The sequence below is a fragment of the Ctenocephalides felis genome, unplaced genomic scaffold, assembly GCF_003426905.1.
Source record: "Ctenocephalides felis isolate EL2017-DRISC unplaced genomic scaffold, ASM342690v1 CF-g0.4_SCAFFOLD_03572, whole genome shotgun sequence".
Taxonomy (NCBI): Eukaryota; Metazoa; Arthropoda; class Insecta; order Siphonaptera; family Pulicidae; genus Ctenocephalides; species Ctenocephalides felis.
The window spans coordinates 36,079,775-36,096,173 of NW_020539726.1; the positions used below are offsets into that span (position 1 = coordinate 36,079,775).

The 16,399-nt window shown below is 30.1% G+C and overlaps 1 protein-coding gene across 1 annotated transcript; it reads left to right on the plus strand.

Moving 5' to 3' along the window:
- Positions 1-511: 511 nt before the first annotated feature.
- On the plus strand, positions 512-12,436 carry LOC113388435 (myotubularin-related protein 9-like). Its single transcript, XM_026625812.1, is given in 8 exon segments — positions 512-773; positions 4,229-4,479; positions 4,547-4,745; positions 4,847-5,111; positions 7,209-7,437; positions 10,129-10,219; positions 10,221-10,362; positions 12,072-12,436. Coding segments are annotated over 8 exon segments (1,689 nt in total). The 5' UTR covers positions 512-626.
- Positions 12,437-16,399: the final 3,963 nt, after the last annotated feature.

Below are 16,399 nucleotides of genomic sequence, written 5' to 3' on the forward strand. Positions count from 1 at the left end.
ATTAATTATTAGTAATGATAAATTGCGATTTTTATGCATTTTATTTAAATAATTTTTATATAATTATTTTTAAGTTAAACATTGACGCCATCTTTGTCGCCATTTTGAAAACTTATGACAGCTAGTTGCTTCTTTGACATATGTTATATAAATTCTTTTAATTTTAGTTAATTTCAATGAGCATTTTTAAGCATTGATTATCAGTAAAGATAAATTGTTAATTTTTATGCAATTTTTAAATTTTTTCTGTATTTTTAAATAATTTATATATAAATGTTTTTAAATTAAACAGTTCTGCCATCTTTCACGCCATTTTGACAACTCATAATCCACAGGTAGTTGCTTTAGTATGACATATGTGATGTCAATTCTTTTCCTAAATTTTGACGTTGACAAATTAACTAATTTTAATTTTAATTCAACCACCAATATACTCCCAAAACACACCCAGTATCCTTTACCCTCCAATTTCAAATCTTTCCCACTTTTACCCTTCTAATCTTTTATCTCTTTTGAGGTTATGTAGTCGGATTTTTATCATTAATTTGTGAAACCGCCCACTTTATGGAGATTATAAACAAATATTTTATCGCAAGTGTTCTAAAGAAGTTTTTAGAGTTCGAGAAATGGAATTTGCTGAGTTTATATCAATACCGAAATTAGATGGTGTGATTTTGCATAGTCCTTTCTGTACGAAATTTAATGGAACGCTCTGTATTACGGGTCATCATATTATTTTGAGCTCGAGACAAGAAGGAGCTGAGGAATTATGGGTAATAAATGAAATAGGGGTAAAGGAATCATTTAGAATATAAGAATATAGGAATAATTAATGAGGCATATGTAGTTGCACAATCCATAACATTTTTTAGATAATCGATATCATGTACCGATAATTGACAAAATGTACAGACTATCGACTCAGGTAATTTACATGATGCTCGGGTAGCTTACAAAATGTTCAGAGAATTTACAACATTTTCATACATTTCGTCAACAAAATTATTTGGCTGCTTACAATGTTTTTAGACTGTTGACAATATATAGACTACTTACAACATTTTTAGACAATCGATAACATGTACAGACAATTTACAATATGTTCAGATGACATCTTCATACAATCGACAATATTTTTGGACAATCGACAACATTTTTAGGCATTCGACAATATTTTTGGTCGATCGACAACATTTTTAGACATTCGACAATATTTTTGGACAATTGACCAAATATTTAGACATTTGACAATGTTTTTGGACAATCGACAATATTTTTAGACTGCTTGCAACATTTTTGGACTATCTATAAGATTTTTGGGCTACTTATAAAATTTCTAAGCTATTTATAAAATTTTCAGGCATTTCAGAACATTTTCAGACAATTTAAAACATTTTCAGACATTTCAAAATATTTTCATACACTCCAAAATATTTTCAGACGTTGAAGAACATTCAGAACGTTTTCATACACTCCAAAATATTTTTTTCAGACTTTTCAGAACTTTTTCAGATATTGCAGAACGTTTTCAGACATTGCAGAAGGTTTTCAGATATTCCAAAATATTTTTTTTCAGACTTTTCTGAACATTTTTAGACATTCCAGAACGTTTTCATACACTCCAAAATATTTTTCCAGACTTTACAGTACGTTTTCAGAAAATCCAGAACGTTTTTAGACGTTCCAGAGCATTTTCATACAATCCAAAATATTTTTTCAGACTTTTCGGAACGTTTTCAGACTTTTCGAAACGTTTTTTGACTTTTCAGATCGTTTTGAGTCTTTTCGGAACGTTTTGAGTCTTTTCGGAACGTTTTGAGTCTTTTCGGAACGTTTTGAGTCTTTTCGGAACGTTTTGAGTCTTTTCGGAACGTTTTGAGTCTTTTCGGAACGTTTTGAGTCTTTTCGGAACGTTTTGAGTCTTTTCGGAACGTTTTGAGTCTTTTCGGAACGTTTTGAGTCTTTTCGGAACGTTTTGAGCCTTTTCGGAAAGTTTTTAGACTTTTCGGAATGTTTTTAGACTTTTCGGAACGTTTTTAGACTTTTCGGAACGTTTTTAGACTTTTCGGAACGTTTTTAGACTTTTCGGAACGTTTTTAGACTTTTCGGAACGTTTTTAGACTTTTCGGAACGTTTTTAGACTTTTCGGAACGTTTTTAGACTTTTCGGAACGTTTTTAGACTTTTCGGAACGTTTTTAGACTTTTCGGAACGTTTTTAGACTTTTCGGAACGTTTTTAGACTTTTCGGAACGTTTTTAGACTCTTCGGAACGTTTTTTAGACTTTTCGGAACCTTTTTAGACTTTTCGGAACGTTTTTTAGACTTTTCGGAACGTTTTTTTAGACTTTTCGGAACGTTTTTTAGACTTTTCGGAACGTTTTTAGACTTTTCGGAACGTTTTTAGACTTCTCGGAACGTTTTTAGACTTTTCGAACGTTTTTAGACTTTCGGAACGTTTTTAGACTTTTCGGAACGTTTTTAGACTCTTCGGAACGTTTTTTAGACTTTTCGGAACCTTTTTGACTTTTCGGAACGTTTTTAGACTTTTCGGAACGTTTTTAGACTTCTCGGAACGTTTTTAGACTCTTCGGAACGTTTTTAGACTCTTCGGAACGTTTTTAGACTTTTCGGAACCTTTTTAGACTTTTCGGAACGTTTTTAGACTTTTCGGAACGTTTTTAGACTTCTCGGAACGTTTTTAGACTTCTCGGAACGTTTTTAGACTTCTCGGAACTTTTTTAGGCATTACAGAACTTTTTCAGACGATTCAAAATATTTTTTTCAAACATTCCAGGATGTTTTCGGACATTCCAGGATGTTTTCGGACATTCCAGGATGTTTTCGGACATTCCAGGATGTTTTCGGACATTCCAGGATGTTTTCGGACATTCCAGGATGTTTTCGGACATTCCATAGTTTTCGGACATTCCAGGATGTTTTCGGACATTCCCAGGATGTTTTCGGACATCCGAGGATGTTTTCGGACATTCCAGGATGTTTTCGACATCCAGGATGTTTTCGGACATTCCAGGATGTTTTCGGACATTCCAGGATGTTTTCGGACATTCCAGGATGTTTTCGGACATTCCAGGATGTTTTCGGACATTCCAGGATGTTTTCGGACATTCCAGGATGTTTTCGGACATTCCAGGATGTTTTCGGACATTCCAGGATGTTTTCGGACATTCCAGGATGTTTTCGGACATTCCAGGATGTTTTCGGACATTCCAGGATGTTTTCGGACATTCCAGGATGTTTTCGGACATTCCAGGATGTTTTCGGACATTCCAGGATGTTTTCGGACATTTCAGAACGTTTTCAGACATTTCGGAGTTTTTTCAGACATTTCAGAACGTTATCAGACAAGAAACGAAAAAGGTTTTTGGATAACAAACAAATAGATTTTTAGACAACGAGCGGACGAGATTTTCAGACAGCAAACGGGCAAGATTTTTGGATAACAAATAAACAAGATTTTTGGACAAGGAACGAACAGGATTTTTTGGACAACAAATGAACAAGATTTTCGGACAAGAAGCAAACAAGATTTTTGGACAACGAACGGACAAGGTTTTTTTTTTAGACAGCAAACAAATAAAAATTTTAAACAAATGAAATAGATTTTTATACAACAAACAAGATTTTTTGGATAACAAACGTACAAGATTTTCACACAACAAACAGACAAGATTTTCGGACGATAAACGAACAAGATTTTTTTTGGACAACGAACGGGCAAGATGTTTTTAGGAAACAAACAGGCAAAATTTTTTTTGGACAACGAACGAACAAGATTTTTAGACAACGAGCGGACGAAATACCTAGTCAACGTGCGGACAAAATTTTCAGGCAACATTTTCAGGCAACATTTTTATACTAGATTTTCAGGCAAGATTTTCAGACAAGATTTTCAGACAGGAATTTCAGACTAGATTTTTAGACTAGATTTTCGGACAAGATTTTTAGGCAAGATTTACAGACAAGACTTTCAGACAACAAAAGATTTTCAGACTAGATTATTCAGACAACTAGATTTTCGGACAAGATTATTCAGACAACTAGATTTTGGACAAGATTTTCAGACAACAAAATTTCTTATATAAAGACACACAACATTTTTAGACAACATACAAAATTTTCAAGCAAACCTCCATGTTATCATCTAACTTTTAAGGCAACTTTATTAAACACTACAAAATTTTATATAATCCATATCCTTCCTTCCAGATTCTTCATAAATGCATCGACCATGTGGACAAGAAACTGAACATGGTGAACAACGTACACAGAGGCGGAACCATAATTATCAAGTGCAAAGACTTTAGAATAATACAACTCGAAATAGCCACAACGCCTGAATTCAACGCTATATATACTACTATAGACAAAATACATTTTTTAGATGACATCCCGCAGTCTTATCCATTTTTTTATCGCCCTATGTATAATATATTAGAAGACGGGTACACACTTTTTAGGTAAACATCTATAGTAAGGTAAATTTAATTGTATGAGTTTTAATTATTTGTTTTTATTTTTTTTTAGGCCTGAAACTGAATATGCAAAAGTGCTGTCGAGTGACGATTGGCGACTGAGTTTTGTAAATAAAGATTTTTCAATTTGTCCAACTTATGGATCGATAGTTGTTGTACCTAGACGAGTTAGTGATGAAGTCCTGATTGCGTCTGCTTTGTTCAGAGACGGTGGACGGTTTCCTGTTTTTAGTTATAAACATGAAAATGGGGTAAGATAATATTCATATCATATATATATATATATAATATATATATATATATATATATATATATATATGTATGTATGTATGTATGTATCTTTTTCCCCCAGGCTGTGTTACTTAGAAGTTCCCAACCACTAGTGGGTTCAAACCTAAGAAGATGTAGACAAGACGAATTAATTCTAAATTCGATTCTGTTTTTTGATAAAAGAGGATACATAATCGATACGAGATCTACGAATCTTTTGAGCCATTGCAAAAGCAAAGGCGGAGGCAGTGAACCCGATCAGCATTATACGCAATGGAAGAAACTACATAGGCCTTTGGATAAAGTTTCTCATGGGTTGCTGGAGTCTCTTACTAAGTTAGTTGAAGGTAAGATGATTGTTACAGATTAATGTATAATGTGGTATTGCGAAAAATGTTAAAGGTTTTGTAAGTTGTCGGGACAGTTTTCAATTTGTCCAACGGGCTTCATATCGTGTTACAATAAATAGAATTGGACTGATAGATAATGATGTTTGTTTCATCTTATGTAAAAATGTGACAGTTTTTTAAGTGACATTTGCGCCAAAATATTTTATATCATACAGACTACCCCTGCGTAATTGTTATTTTTTCTAACTTTATACATAATAATTATGATAATTACTAAATATTTTTGCTTCCTATTACAATTATAAAATATTATTTTTCGAAAACGTTTAGAAGTTTGAAAATACTATAGAAGCATCACATAGTTTTAAATAACAATACTCAACAATTATAGTAACTTATTATTTATCTCAACAAAGTATCCGATCTCAAATTAGTGTAGAAAAATTATTTTTTTTAAATATTTGAGATATTTAATTTTTAAATATTTGAGAAAGTTTATTATAATAATGCAATATGATCTTTTATGAGTTTTTGGTCTTTCTTACTCATAAGTTTGTTTTTGGTGAAAAGTACTCAATATACTCGATAGTGATAATGAATTAATTAAATTGGATATAATTTTGTTAATTTATTATTTAAATAATCGTCATAAGTTAAATTTTAATATTATTTAAATATTAGTCATAAACTGTTCTAGAATATCATGGAACTTCCTGGCATATCATAGACTGTCCTAACATAGCCTTCTAAAAATAAATTATGTCTAAAATCCTAAATAATTTTGTTTTCTATATTTTTGTATAGAGTTCCTTTTTTCAAATGCAGTTCTAACTTGCTAGTCAGTAGAGTTTCTTTTCTCGAATCCATGCTCGTCAGTAGAGTTCTTTTTTCCAAATCCAATTATAGTTTGCTCATCAGTAGAGTCCTTTTATAAAACTAGCTGTAAGTGGAATTCTGTCTTAAGGCAATTAAGGCATCGTGTCTTAAGGCAAATTGCTGGAACTTCCCGTACCAAATATTATAATTTTTTTTAAAAACGATTAACATTTTTGAAAAAATTTTACTTCGAAAAAATAAGATTTTTGAGAAACTATAAATTGGACAAAAAATTACTTTTTTTGAAAAAAATATTTAAAAAAAAAAAATTTTTTTTTTTTAAATGTTTTCTTTATTTTCACATATTTTGGAAGATCTGAACTTTTTTTCAAAGCAATCGTACTGCTTTAACTGCATAGAGACAAAATATAAAGCGCGTAAGCGCCGCGTCGCTGTCTAACGGATAAACATTGGTACGGAACCCATAGGAATATAAACAAAATTCATACTTATTGTTAAAATCTCTATAAAATATCTGATAATTTGATGTGCATATGTCTAATGATCATTTTTGACCGCCAAATGGCTTATTGTTTTACTTTTTCCTCCATATCTCCGAATCCGCTAGACCTACCTTTATGAAAATTTTATAAATTCTTTATCTTGTCAATACAAGTAAAATGTTTTTTGAATTATTCAAATTTGAATAATTCAAATTCAAGTCGAGGTACCGTTTTTGGCACTTTTTGCCCCATATCTTCGGAACTGCTAGACCTGCCTCCGGCAAAAACTAATTAGCACGTCTCCTTATCAATATGAATCGAATGTTTTTTGAATTATCCAAATTGCTTCATCCGTGTTCCTGAAATCGTCGACGAAAATTTGTATCCGCACACACACACATACATCCATTTTTTCTATGGTATGCCAAAATATTCAGAAACTTCTGAAACGTAAAGATTTATAAAAATTTTCATTTTCGATTTTTTTGCGATTACTATAACTTACCCTACGGGAAGTTAATTAATTTTTATTTTGCTCGTCAGTAGAGTCTCTTTTCCCAAATTCAAATTTTAATTTGCTTGTCAGTAGAGTCCCTTTTCCCAAACCAAATTCTTATTTGCTTGTCAGTAGAGCCCCTTTTTCAATTTTCAAATCCAATTATAATTTACTCGTTAGTAGAGTTCCTTTTATAATTCTACGTTTAAGACGTACCTCGTGTTCTAAATCTATGTTTGTTACTCGTTCAATAACATAAAATATTTGTTATATTTTTAGCTTGTAATGACACCGGATGCAGTTCCGATAAATGGATATCCCGATTAGAATCCTCAGGCTGGTTAGGACATGTCCTTAGCACATTATCTGTGTCGTGTTTAGTAGCCCAATGTTTGGAATTAGAAGGTTGTCCGGTCCTGGTACACGGCACCAAAGGGATGGACTCCACATTACTGGTCACTAGTTTAACACAAATCATTTTGAATCCTGATTGTCGAACCGTCAGGGGGTAAGTAGACAATGATTGTCATAAAATCATAATTAAACTAGTGGTGTATGGCATCGTGCCTTAAGGCAAATTGCTTGAACTTCCCGCACCGTAATGAAATATATTATTACAAATTTCAAATATATTATTACACAAATACTGTAACTTCATTATTTTTGCTATCTTGTTACTATATATCTGAGCAAATCAAATGTAAATCATTTGCATCAATTTATTTCCAGAACATTAACAATCGTCATTTCATTTCGAATTCAATTTAAAAAAAAAATATTTGCCTAATTTACACAAAATTGCAAAAAGTACTCCCGTATAGTCACAGTCTAAACGCATTTGCAAATAATTCCGTGCGACATTTTCACTTATACTGTGCTTAGCTTGGCGGCATTTTCACATTTTTCAATAGTTTTCTCACCAAATTGGAAAAAACATAAACAGTCTAAACGCACTTGGGTGAACATTTGCACCAGAGTGGCGCTTAGACTGCTCTTAGCCTGGGTAATTTTTTGAATTAATTTGAATTTTCAATCCAAAATTACAAAAATATTTTATGGAAAATAAAAAAGGTGTAATAAATTTTTATCCTCAAAAGCAATCACTAAAATATATATATATATATATGTAATATATACATTTATATATGAGATTTACATACAAACCACATAGACTAGACTATGTATAATGATGTATATATCGATATATACATTTATATATGAGATTTACATACAATCCCCAAACACTACGCCATATATAATGGTGTATAAATCAATATATACATTTATATATGACATTTCCATACAAACCACATAGACTAGGCCATATATAATGATGTATAAATCAATATATACATTTATATATAAGATTTACATACAAACCCCAAACATTAGGCCATATATAATATAATATAAACATTTATATATGAGATTTGGATACAAACCACATAGACTAGGCCATATATAAATGTGTATAAATCAATATATACATTTATATATGACATTTCCATACAAACCACGAACACTAGACTGTATATAATGATGTATAAATCAATATATACATTTATATATGAGATTTACATACAAACCACGAACACTAGACCGTATATAATGATGTATAAATCGATATATACATTTATATATAAGATTTACATACAAACCCCAAACATTAGGCCATATATAATATAATATAAACATTTATATATGAGATTTAGATACAAACCACGTAGACTTACCATATATAAATGTGTATAAATCAATATATACATTTATATATGAAATTTACATACAAACCACATACACTAGGCCATATATAATGATGTATAAATCAATATATACATTTATATATGAAATTTACATACAAACCACATAGACTAGGCCATATATAAATGTGTATAAATCAATATATACATTTATATATGAGATTTCCATACAAACCCCAAACACTAGGCCATATATAATGATGTATAAATCAATATATACATTTATATATGAGATTTACATACAAACCACGTAGACTAGGCCATATATAATGATGTATAAAATCAATATATATATTTATATATGACTCTTGCATACAAACCACATAGACTAGGCCATATATAAATGTGTATAAATCAATATATACATTTATATATGAGATTTACATACAAACTACATAGACTTACCATATATAATGATGTATAAATTAATCTATACATTTATATATTAGATTTACATACAAACCACAAACACTAGACCATATATAATGATGTATAAATCAATATATACATTTATATATCCAATTTGCATACAAACCACAAACACTAGTTTTATGTATAATGATGTATAAATCAATTTGCAAATAATTCTGTGCGACATTTTCACTTATACTGTGCTTGGCTTGGCGTCATTTTCACATTTTTCAATAGTTTTCTCACAAAATTGGAAAATCGCTCCAGTACGTAAACAGTCTAAACGCACTTGCGAAAACTTTTGTACCAGAGTGGCGCTTTGACTGTGCTTAGCCTGGGCCATTTTTTGAATTTTTAATCCAAAATTAAAAAAATATTTAATGGAAAATAAAAAAAGATTAATATAAAAAAAGTTAATCTTATATATAAAAATGTATCGCGAAAAGTGTTGATAAGCGCATAACTCAACAACGCCTGGACCGATTTGGCCAATTCTTTTTTTAAAATGTTTGTTGAAGTCCAAGGATGGCTCTTACGGCGCCCAAAAAGAAATAATTGCCGGGAAAACCCTAGAAACAACCCTTTTCTCTTTCACATACAAACGTTTTTTAACTAAAACGTAGAATCAATTTGAGCTTTATTGCTATTATATAAAGTACTCCTCCTAAACGATTATTCGGATTTTGATAAATCTTTCTGAAGTTTGTTAAGGAAATTTTCTAAGATATATGTGATTATAAAGTACTGGTATGTGGGAAATGGAAAAAATTGCAAAAAACGACATGTCATTGTTTAAAGCAGTTCTACATTTAAAATCGCTCATATTATAAATGTATATGCATTTTGGCGTGAAGAGTGAAACATTTATTATTTTTAGGTAAACGGTAAATATTATTTAAGTATATTATATTAAAAAATTGTAGACTTGGGCACAGAACAACGTCTGTCGGGTCATCTAGTAAAAAATAAAATAAATATATATATAAAATAAAAAAAAAGTTAATAAATTGTTTATTTTTCTTTTTTAGTCTCCAAGCTCTCATAGAAAGAGAATGGGTTCAAGCCGGTTACCCTTTTACAACCAGGCACAGGTTTTCTTGTTACAGTAACAGTCAAGATGGGTAGAAATAAACAAAACAATGCCACGTTTTTGCTGTTTTTAGATTGTGTTCACCAAATACACAAACAGTTCAGTTTGAGCTTTGAATTTACAATCGATTACTTGATTGAGCTGTTTGAGCAGAGTTATTTTAGCCAGTATGGTAAGTGATAATAAATAATATTTTTATCGAGTTATTTTGAATCGGATGAGACCAAATTTAGAAAAAGTATGTGTGTATGTGTGTATATATAGATAATTGTTCTTTTGTTGTTTTCTCAAAAGTTTTACACCTTATTTTAAAAAATAACGATAAATTTTAACATTTTAACTTTTTATTATAATGTTTTTTTTTGAAAATCGTTTTCTACTCGTCGAGACCTTTCAAACGATACCCCACAAGCGATAAAAGAAACGATCTGAAGTTTTTGAAGTAAAACTTCTTTAAGCTCATTTAATAAAAATGCGTAAAAGTGTGCAATTCGTTGTAGTATTTGCTATTTACACCTCACATATTAAAAAAAATCCATAAATTTTAATAATCTAATATATTTTTCAATAAAATAGAATGGTTATGTATATGTTTTTATTACAATATAATTTTAACATCAATCAATAAATTTTAATATCATAACTTTTTTTATACAATAAGTTTTTTTTAGCGAAAATCGTTTTCTACTCGTCGAGACCTTTCAAACGATACCCCACATGCTATAAAACTTACAATCTGAAAATTTTGAAGTGAAACTTCTTTAAGCTCGTTTTCTATACATTTGTAAAAAAGTGAATATTTAGTGTACAAATCACAGAGTTAATTTATGTATTCGCTATAAAAGTCTTATATCTCACTTATTTAAAAAAAATCAATAAATTTTTTCATTTCTTTCATTTTTTTTCAATAAAATAGGGTTATGTATATCATGTTTTTATCACAATATAATGTTTTTTTCTGTGAAAATTGTTTTCTACTCGTCGAGACCTTTTCAACGATACCGCGCAAGCGATAAAAGAAACGATCTGAAATTTTTGAAGTAAAACTTCTTGAAGCTCGTTTACTAAAAATGCGTAAAAAGTGTATATTTTGTGGACAAACATCATAGCTAATTTTAGTATTTGGATTCTATTCAAAGAGATCTTTTAAACGATACTCTACATGCCAAAAAACATTATTTAAATTTTTTTAAGTAAAACTTCTGTAAGCTCCTTTACTAAAACTTTATTAAAAGTGTATATTTTGTGAACAAACCACTTTGTTACTTTCAATATTTTGATTCTATTCAAGAAAGCCTTCCAAACGATACCCTACATGCCAAAAAAAGACATTTAAATTTTTTGAAGTAAAACTTTTGTAAGCTCATTTTCTACAAATTCATTAAAAGTGTATATTTTGTGGAAAAATCACATAGTTAATTTCAGTATTTGGTTTCTATTCAAAAAGATCTTTCAAACGATCCCCAGCATGCCAAAAAAATACAATCTAAAATTTTTGAAGTAAAACTTCTTTAAGCTCGTTTACTACAAATTTATTGAAAGACTGTATTTTGTGGAGAAGTGACCTAGTTAATTTCAATAATCACTACAAAAATTTAACACCGCACATTCTTAAAAAAAAATCGATAAACTTTAACATTCTCATATTTCTCGCAATGAAATATTACGTAATATGATCATTTTTTTCATAAAAATCGTTTTCTACTCGTCAAGACCTTTCAAACTATACCCCACATGCCATAAAACTTACAATCTAAAATTTTTGAAGTAAAACTTCTTTAAGCTCGTTTACTAAAAATGCGTAAAAAGTATTAATTTCGTGGACAAATCACATAGACAATATCAGTATTCAACTTTACCCAATTTCTATTACCCTTTCAGGTACTTTCCTCGGCGATTGCGAAAAAGAAAGACAATCCTTCAAGCTATTCACAAGGACAACAAGTCTCTGGTCTTATTTAAACAGACCAGACATCATAGTTAAATATCTGAACCCGGTTTACGAGCCCAATTCGCACATAATTTGGCCATCGGTGGCACCAGTAAGTATAGTACTATGGAGAGAATTATTTTTAAGATGGGTGGTCGACCAGAAACACCAGAAATTTGCCGGAGAAATTATTAAAAATATCGTCGCCGAAGATAAAGAGATCCGGAGCCTTACTGTTAAATTGAGGAAATCGGCGCTGGATTTGTACAAAGGACTGCAAAGTACAAAAACAAGTACAACTTCGGGGAATGATTGATCTTTTGTTTTTTGCCAGGTAGTAGGAATTTTTATTAAGTTTTTATTAAGTTTTATTATTTTTAGTTAATGTTTGTTATGTCGAATTTTAAGTGTGGGGTTATGTAAAATAGATTTGCTACGGTCAAATATTTTGTTGAAGATGCAGATCCGGATGTTAAAATATTATTAAATTTTATTATCCACATTTAAGGGCTGATTCTGCCGTAAAATAGACTAATGTTATGGTGGGGTTATGTAATGTGGCAGTTTTCATACAATTTACAAGATTTCATTACAATTTACAATACAAGATATTTAAAATTTCTAAGATATTTAAGATTCACAAAATACAATTTAAAATTTACCATTCATAAGATTTTTACAATTAACAAGATGTTCAGACACTCCAAAATTGTTTTAAGACACTCCAAAATATTTCCAGACACTCCAAAATATTTTCAAACACTCCGAAATATTATCAGACACTCCGAAATTCCATTCCAGAATGTTTTCATACATTCCAGAACATTTTCAGGCCGTTTGGAACGTTTTTAGACAGTTTGGAACGTTTTCAGACAGTTTGGAACGTTTTTAGACTGCTTGGAACGTTTTCCTGCATTCATAAAGTGTTTAGATATTTTGGAACATTTTCAGGCAGTTGTAATGGTTTTCAGACATTTCAGAACATTTTCAGACAGTTGCGAACATTTTTAGGCTGTTTGGAACCTTTTCAGGGAGTTTATAACGTTTTCAGGCAGTTTTTTACACTTCTCCAGAACATTTTCAAGCAGTTCGGAACGCTTTCCTACATTTCAGAACATTTTTTTCAGACAGTTGTGAACATTTTCTGACATTTTAAAAAATTCTCAGACGTTTTGTAGAAGTATCAGACATTTCAGAACATTCCCAGAAATTTTAAAACATTCTCAGACACTTCAGATCATTTTCAGGCTGTTTGGAACGTTTTCTTACAATTCAGAAAATTTTCAGACAGTTGTGAACATTTTCAGGCTGTTTGGAACGTTTTCCTACACTCCAGAACATTTTTAGACAGTTTGGAACGTTTTCAGACAGTTGTGATTGTTTTCAAACAATTCAGAACGTTTTCAGACATTTCAGAACATTTTCAGACATATCAGAACATTCTCAGACATTTTAAAACATTCTCAGACATTTTAAAACATTCTCATACATTTTAAAACATATTTAGATAATTCAAAGCATTCTCAGACATTTTAAAACATTTTTAGACAATTCAGAACATTCTCAGACATTTCGCAACATTCTCAGACATTTCGCAACATTCTCAGACATTTCGCAACATTCTCATACATTTTAAAACATCCTCAGATATTTTAAAACATTCTCATACATTTGTGAACATTTTCAGACATTTCGAAACATTCTCAGACGCTTCAAAACATTCTCAGACATTTTAAAACCTTCTCCGACATTTCAAAACATTCTTCGATATTTTAGAACATTCTCAGATATTTCGGAACATTCTCAGACATTTTAAAACATTCTCAGACATTTTAAAACATTCTCAGACATTTTAAAACATTCTCAGACATTTTAAAACATTTGTGAGACATTTCAAACCATTTATCAGACATTTCAAAACATTTGTGAGACATTTCAAAACATTTGTGAGACATTTCAAAACATTTGTGAGACATTTCAAAACATTTGTGAGACATTTCAAAACATTTATCAGACATTTCAAAACATTTATCAGACATTTCAAAACATTTATCAGACATTTCAGAACATTTGTGAGACATTTCAGAACATTCTCCGACATTTTAAAATATCCTCAGACATTTTAAAACATTCTCAGACATTTCAGAACATTCTCAGACATTTCAGAACATTCTCAGACATTTTAAAACATGCTCAGACATTTTAAAACATGCTCAGACATTTTTAAACATTCTCAAACATTTCAAAACATTCTCAGACATTGCGGAACATTCTTAGACATTTTAAAACATTTATAGACATTTTAAAACATTTCCAAACATTTCAAAGATTTTTAGATATTTCAGAACATTCTCCGACATTTCAGAACATTCTCAGACATTTTGGAACATTCTCCGACATTTTAGAACATTCTCAGACTAAAAACTGTCAAAATCCTATGTAGTTGCGGTGCAGCCAGGCGTTTTAGATAGAAAACTTAACCTAAAAAACCCTCAAATGTCAAAAAAATAATGTTATCATAACTGTATCTTTGATAAAACATATGAGTGAAGTTGAAATTTATGTGTAAAACGTCTGATCGCACAGCTAATACATAACATTTTGAAAGTTTTTAGTACCATTCTGTATAAAAACTCGAATGCAACATAACCTTGCCATAACATTAATCTATTTTACAGCAGAATCGACCCATGAATTTTTAATTACGTTTTTACGTTTTTTTTTACCATTAATAGTTTTTCTAAAAAAAAAATAGTATAATGTGATATTTGGAAATCAGCAAAGACTGGATTTTTGAAATGATTGAAACATTGTTGTTATTGTTAACAACTAATGTTTTAATTCAATCGGTGGAATATTTTTAATAAATGTAATAAATTTTTTATATATAAATTATGATTATAGCGATAAGTGCTTATTTTTAATTAGCAAGCCATAATAAAATTATAATTGTAAGTTACAAATTTACTTCAGATTTATTAGAGTTGATAGAAAATATTATAGGCCTATGAGCAGTGGTTTAATTGTAAAAATTAATTTTACTACTTTTCATAGGACTGTTGCATTTTAAAGTTTAAGTTTTGTCTGTCAATTCTATACCTTTGATCTTTATGATTTAAAAACAATTTTTTTTACGATAACTTTCGACTAGACTTTATACTATTTTCTTGACATATACAATACTAAAATACACAAAAACTAGATTCTATTGCAACTCAATTCAAATATTTCAATTTAAATGAAGGAACAAATTCACTCAGGGCGTTCTATTCATATTTCAACATAAAATTTATTCTAAAAATTTTTTTTATCAAAGCAAAAGCATCCATACTTTACTTAATCGTTATGTACCAAACTAAATGCAACGCAAACTGAATAAAATTTTCTGTAGCGAGAGATGAAGATCGCGGCAAGATAGACAGAATAAGGGAGATAGAGATAGAGAAAGTACTTGACAAAATAGGTAGAGCGAGCGAGATAGATAGATTTTAAATAGGAGTTAGAGAAAAGAGAAAATAAGAGTTTTTTTAGTCACTATTTTGTCAAAAGTTTATTTCAAATGTACTCTAAAAATACACCCAAGTAATCCTTTACACCAAAGTGTATTTCCAATTTAAAGTGTCATTTCTTCTAACCCTTCTAAACTTTTATTTCTTTTTGAGGTTATGTAGTGGATTTTTATCTTTATGGAGATTATAAACAAATATTTTATCGCAAGTGTTCTAAAGAAGTTTTTAGAGTTCGATAAACGGAATTTGTTGAGTTTATATTAATAACGAAATGAGATTGTGTGATTTTGCATAAAAGAAATGCGGCGCAAACCGAATAAAATCTTTTATAGCAAAGCGTGTAAAGATCGTAGATAAACAGAGAGAGAGTGAGAAAGCGTTAAATATATACAATTAGAGTGAGGGAGATAGAGATAAAAGAAGATACATATGGATATTCACATTTATTTATTTATATTCATAAATAACTTAGTCACAAAATAACTATCTATATTCTCTTTTGTCATCAATTTTCATCTTTTTTTTTCATGTTCATCTCTGCCACCATCAGCCCCTTCTACTTGCTTATCTCGTTCATATATTTTAAATAATGATTTTAAATTTTTAATTTTAAATATTTTCCTGCCAGCACTCTGACCAGTCACAACTATATAATTTTGCTTTTGAAATTCTGCAATTCCTTTTTTAATACTTCCAAAAGGACCATTGTTGCTGTCATTTATTGGGAGACCACATTGATTTAAAATTTCTTCTAATGAATCATCTGGAAC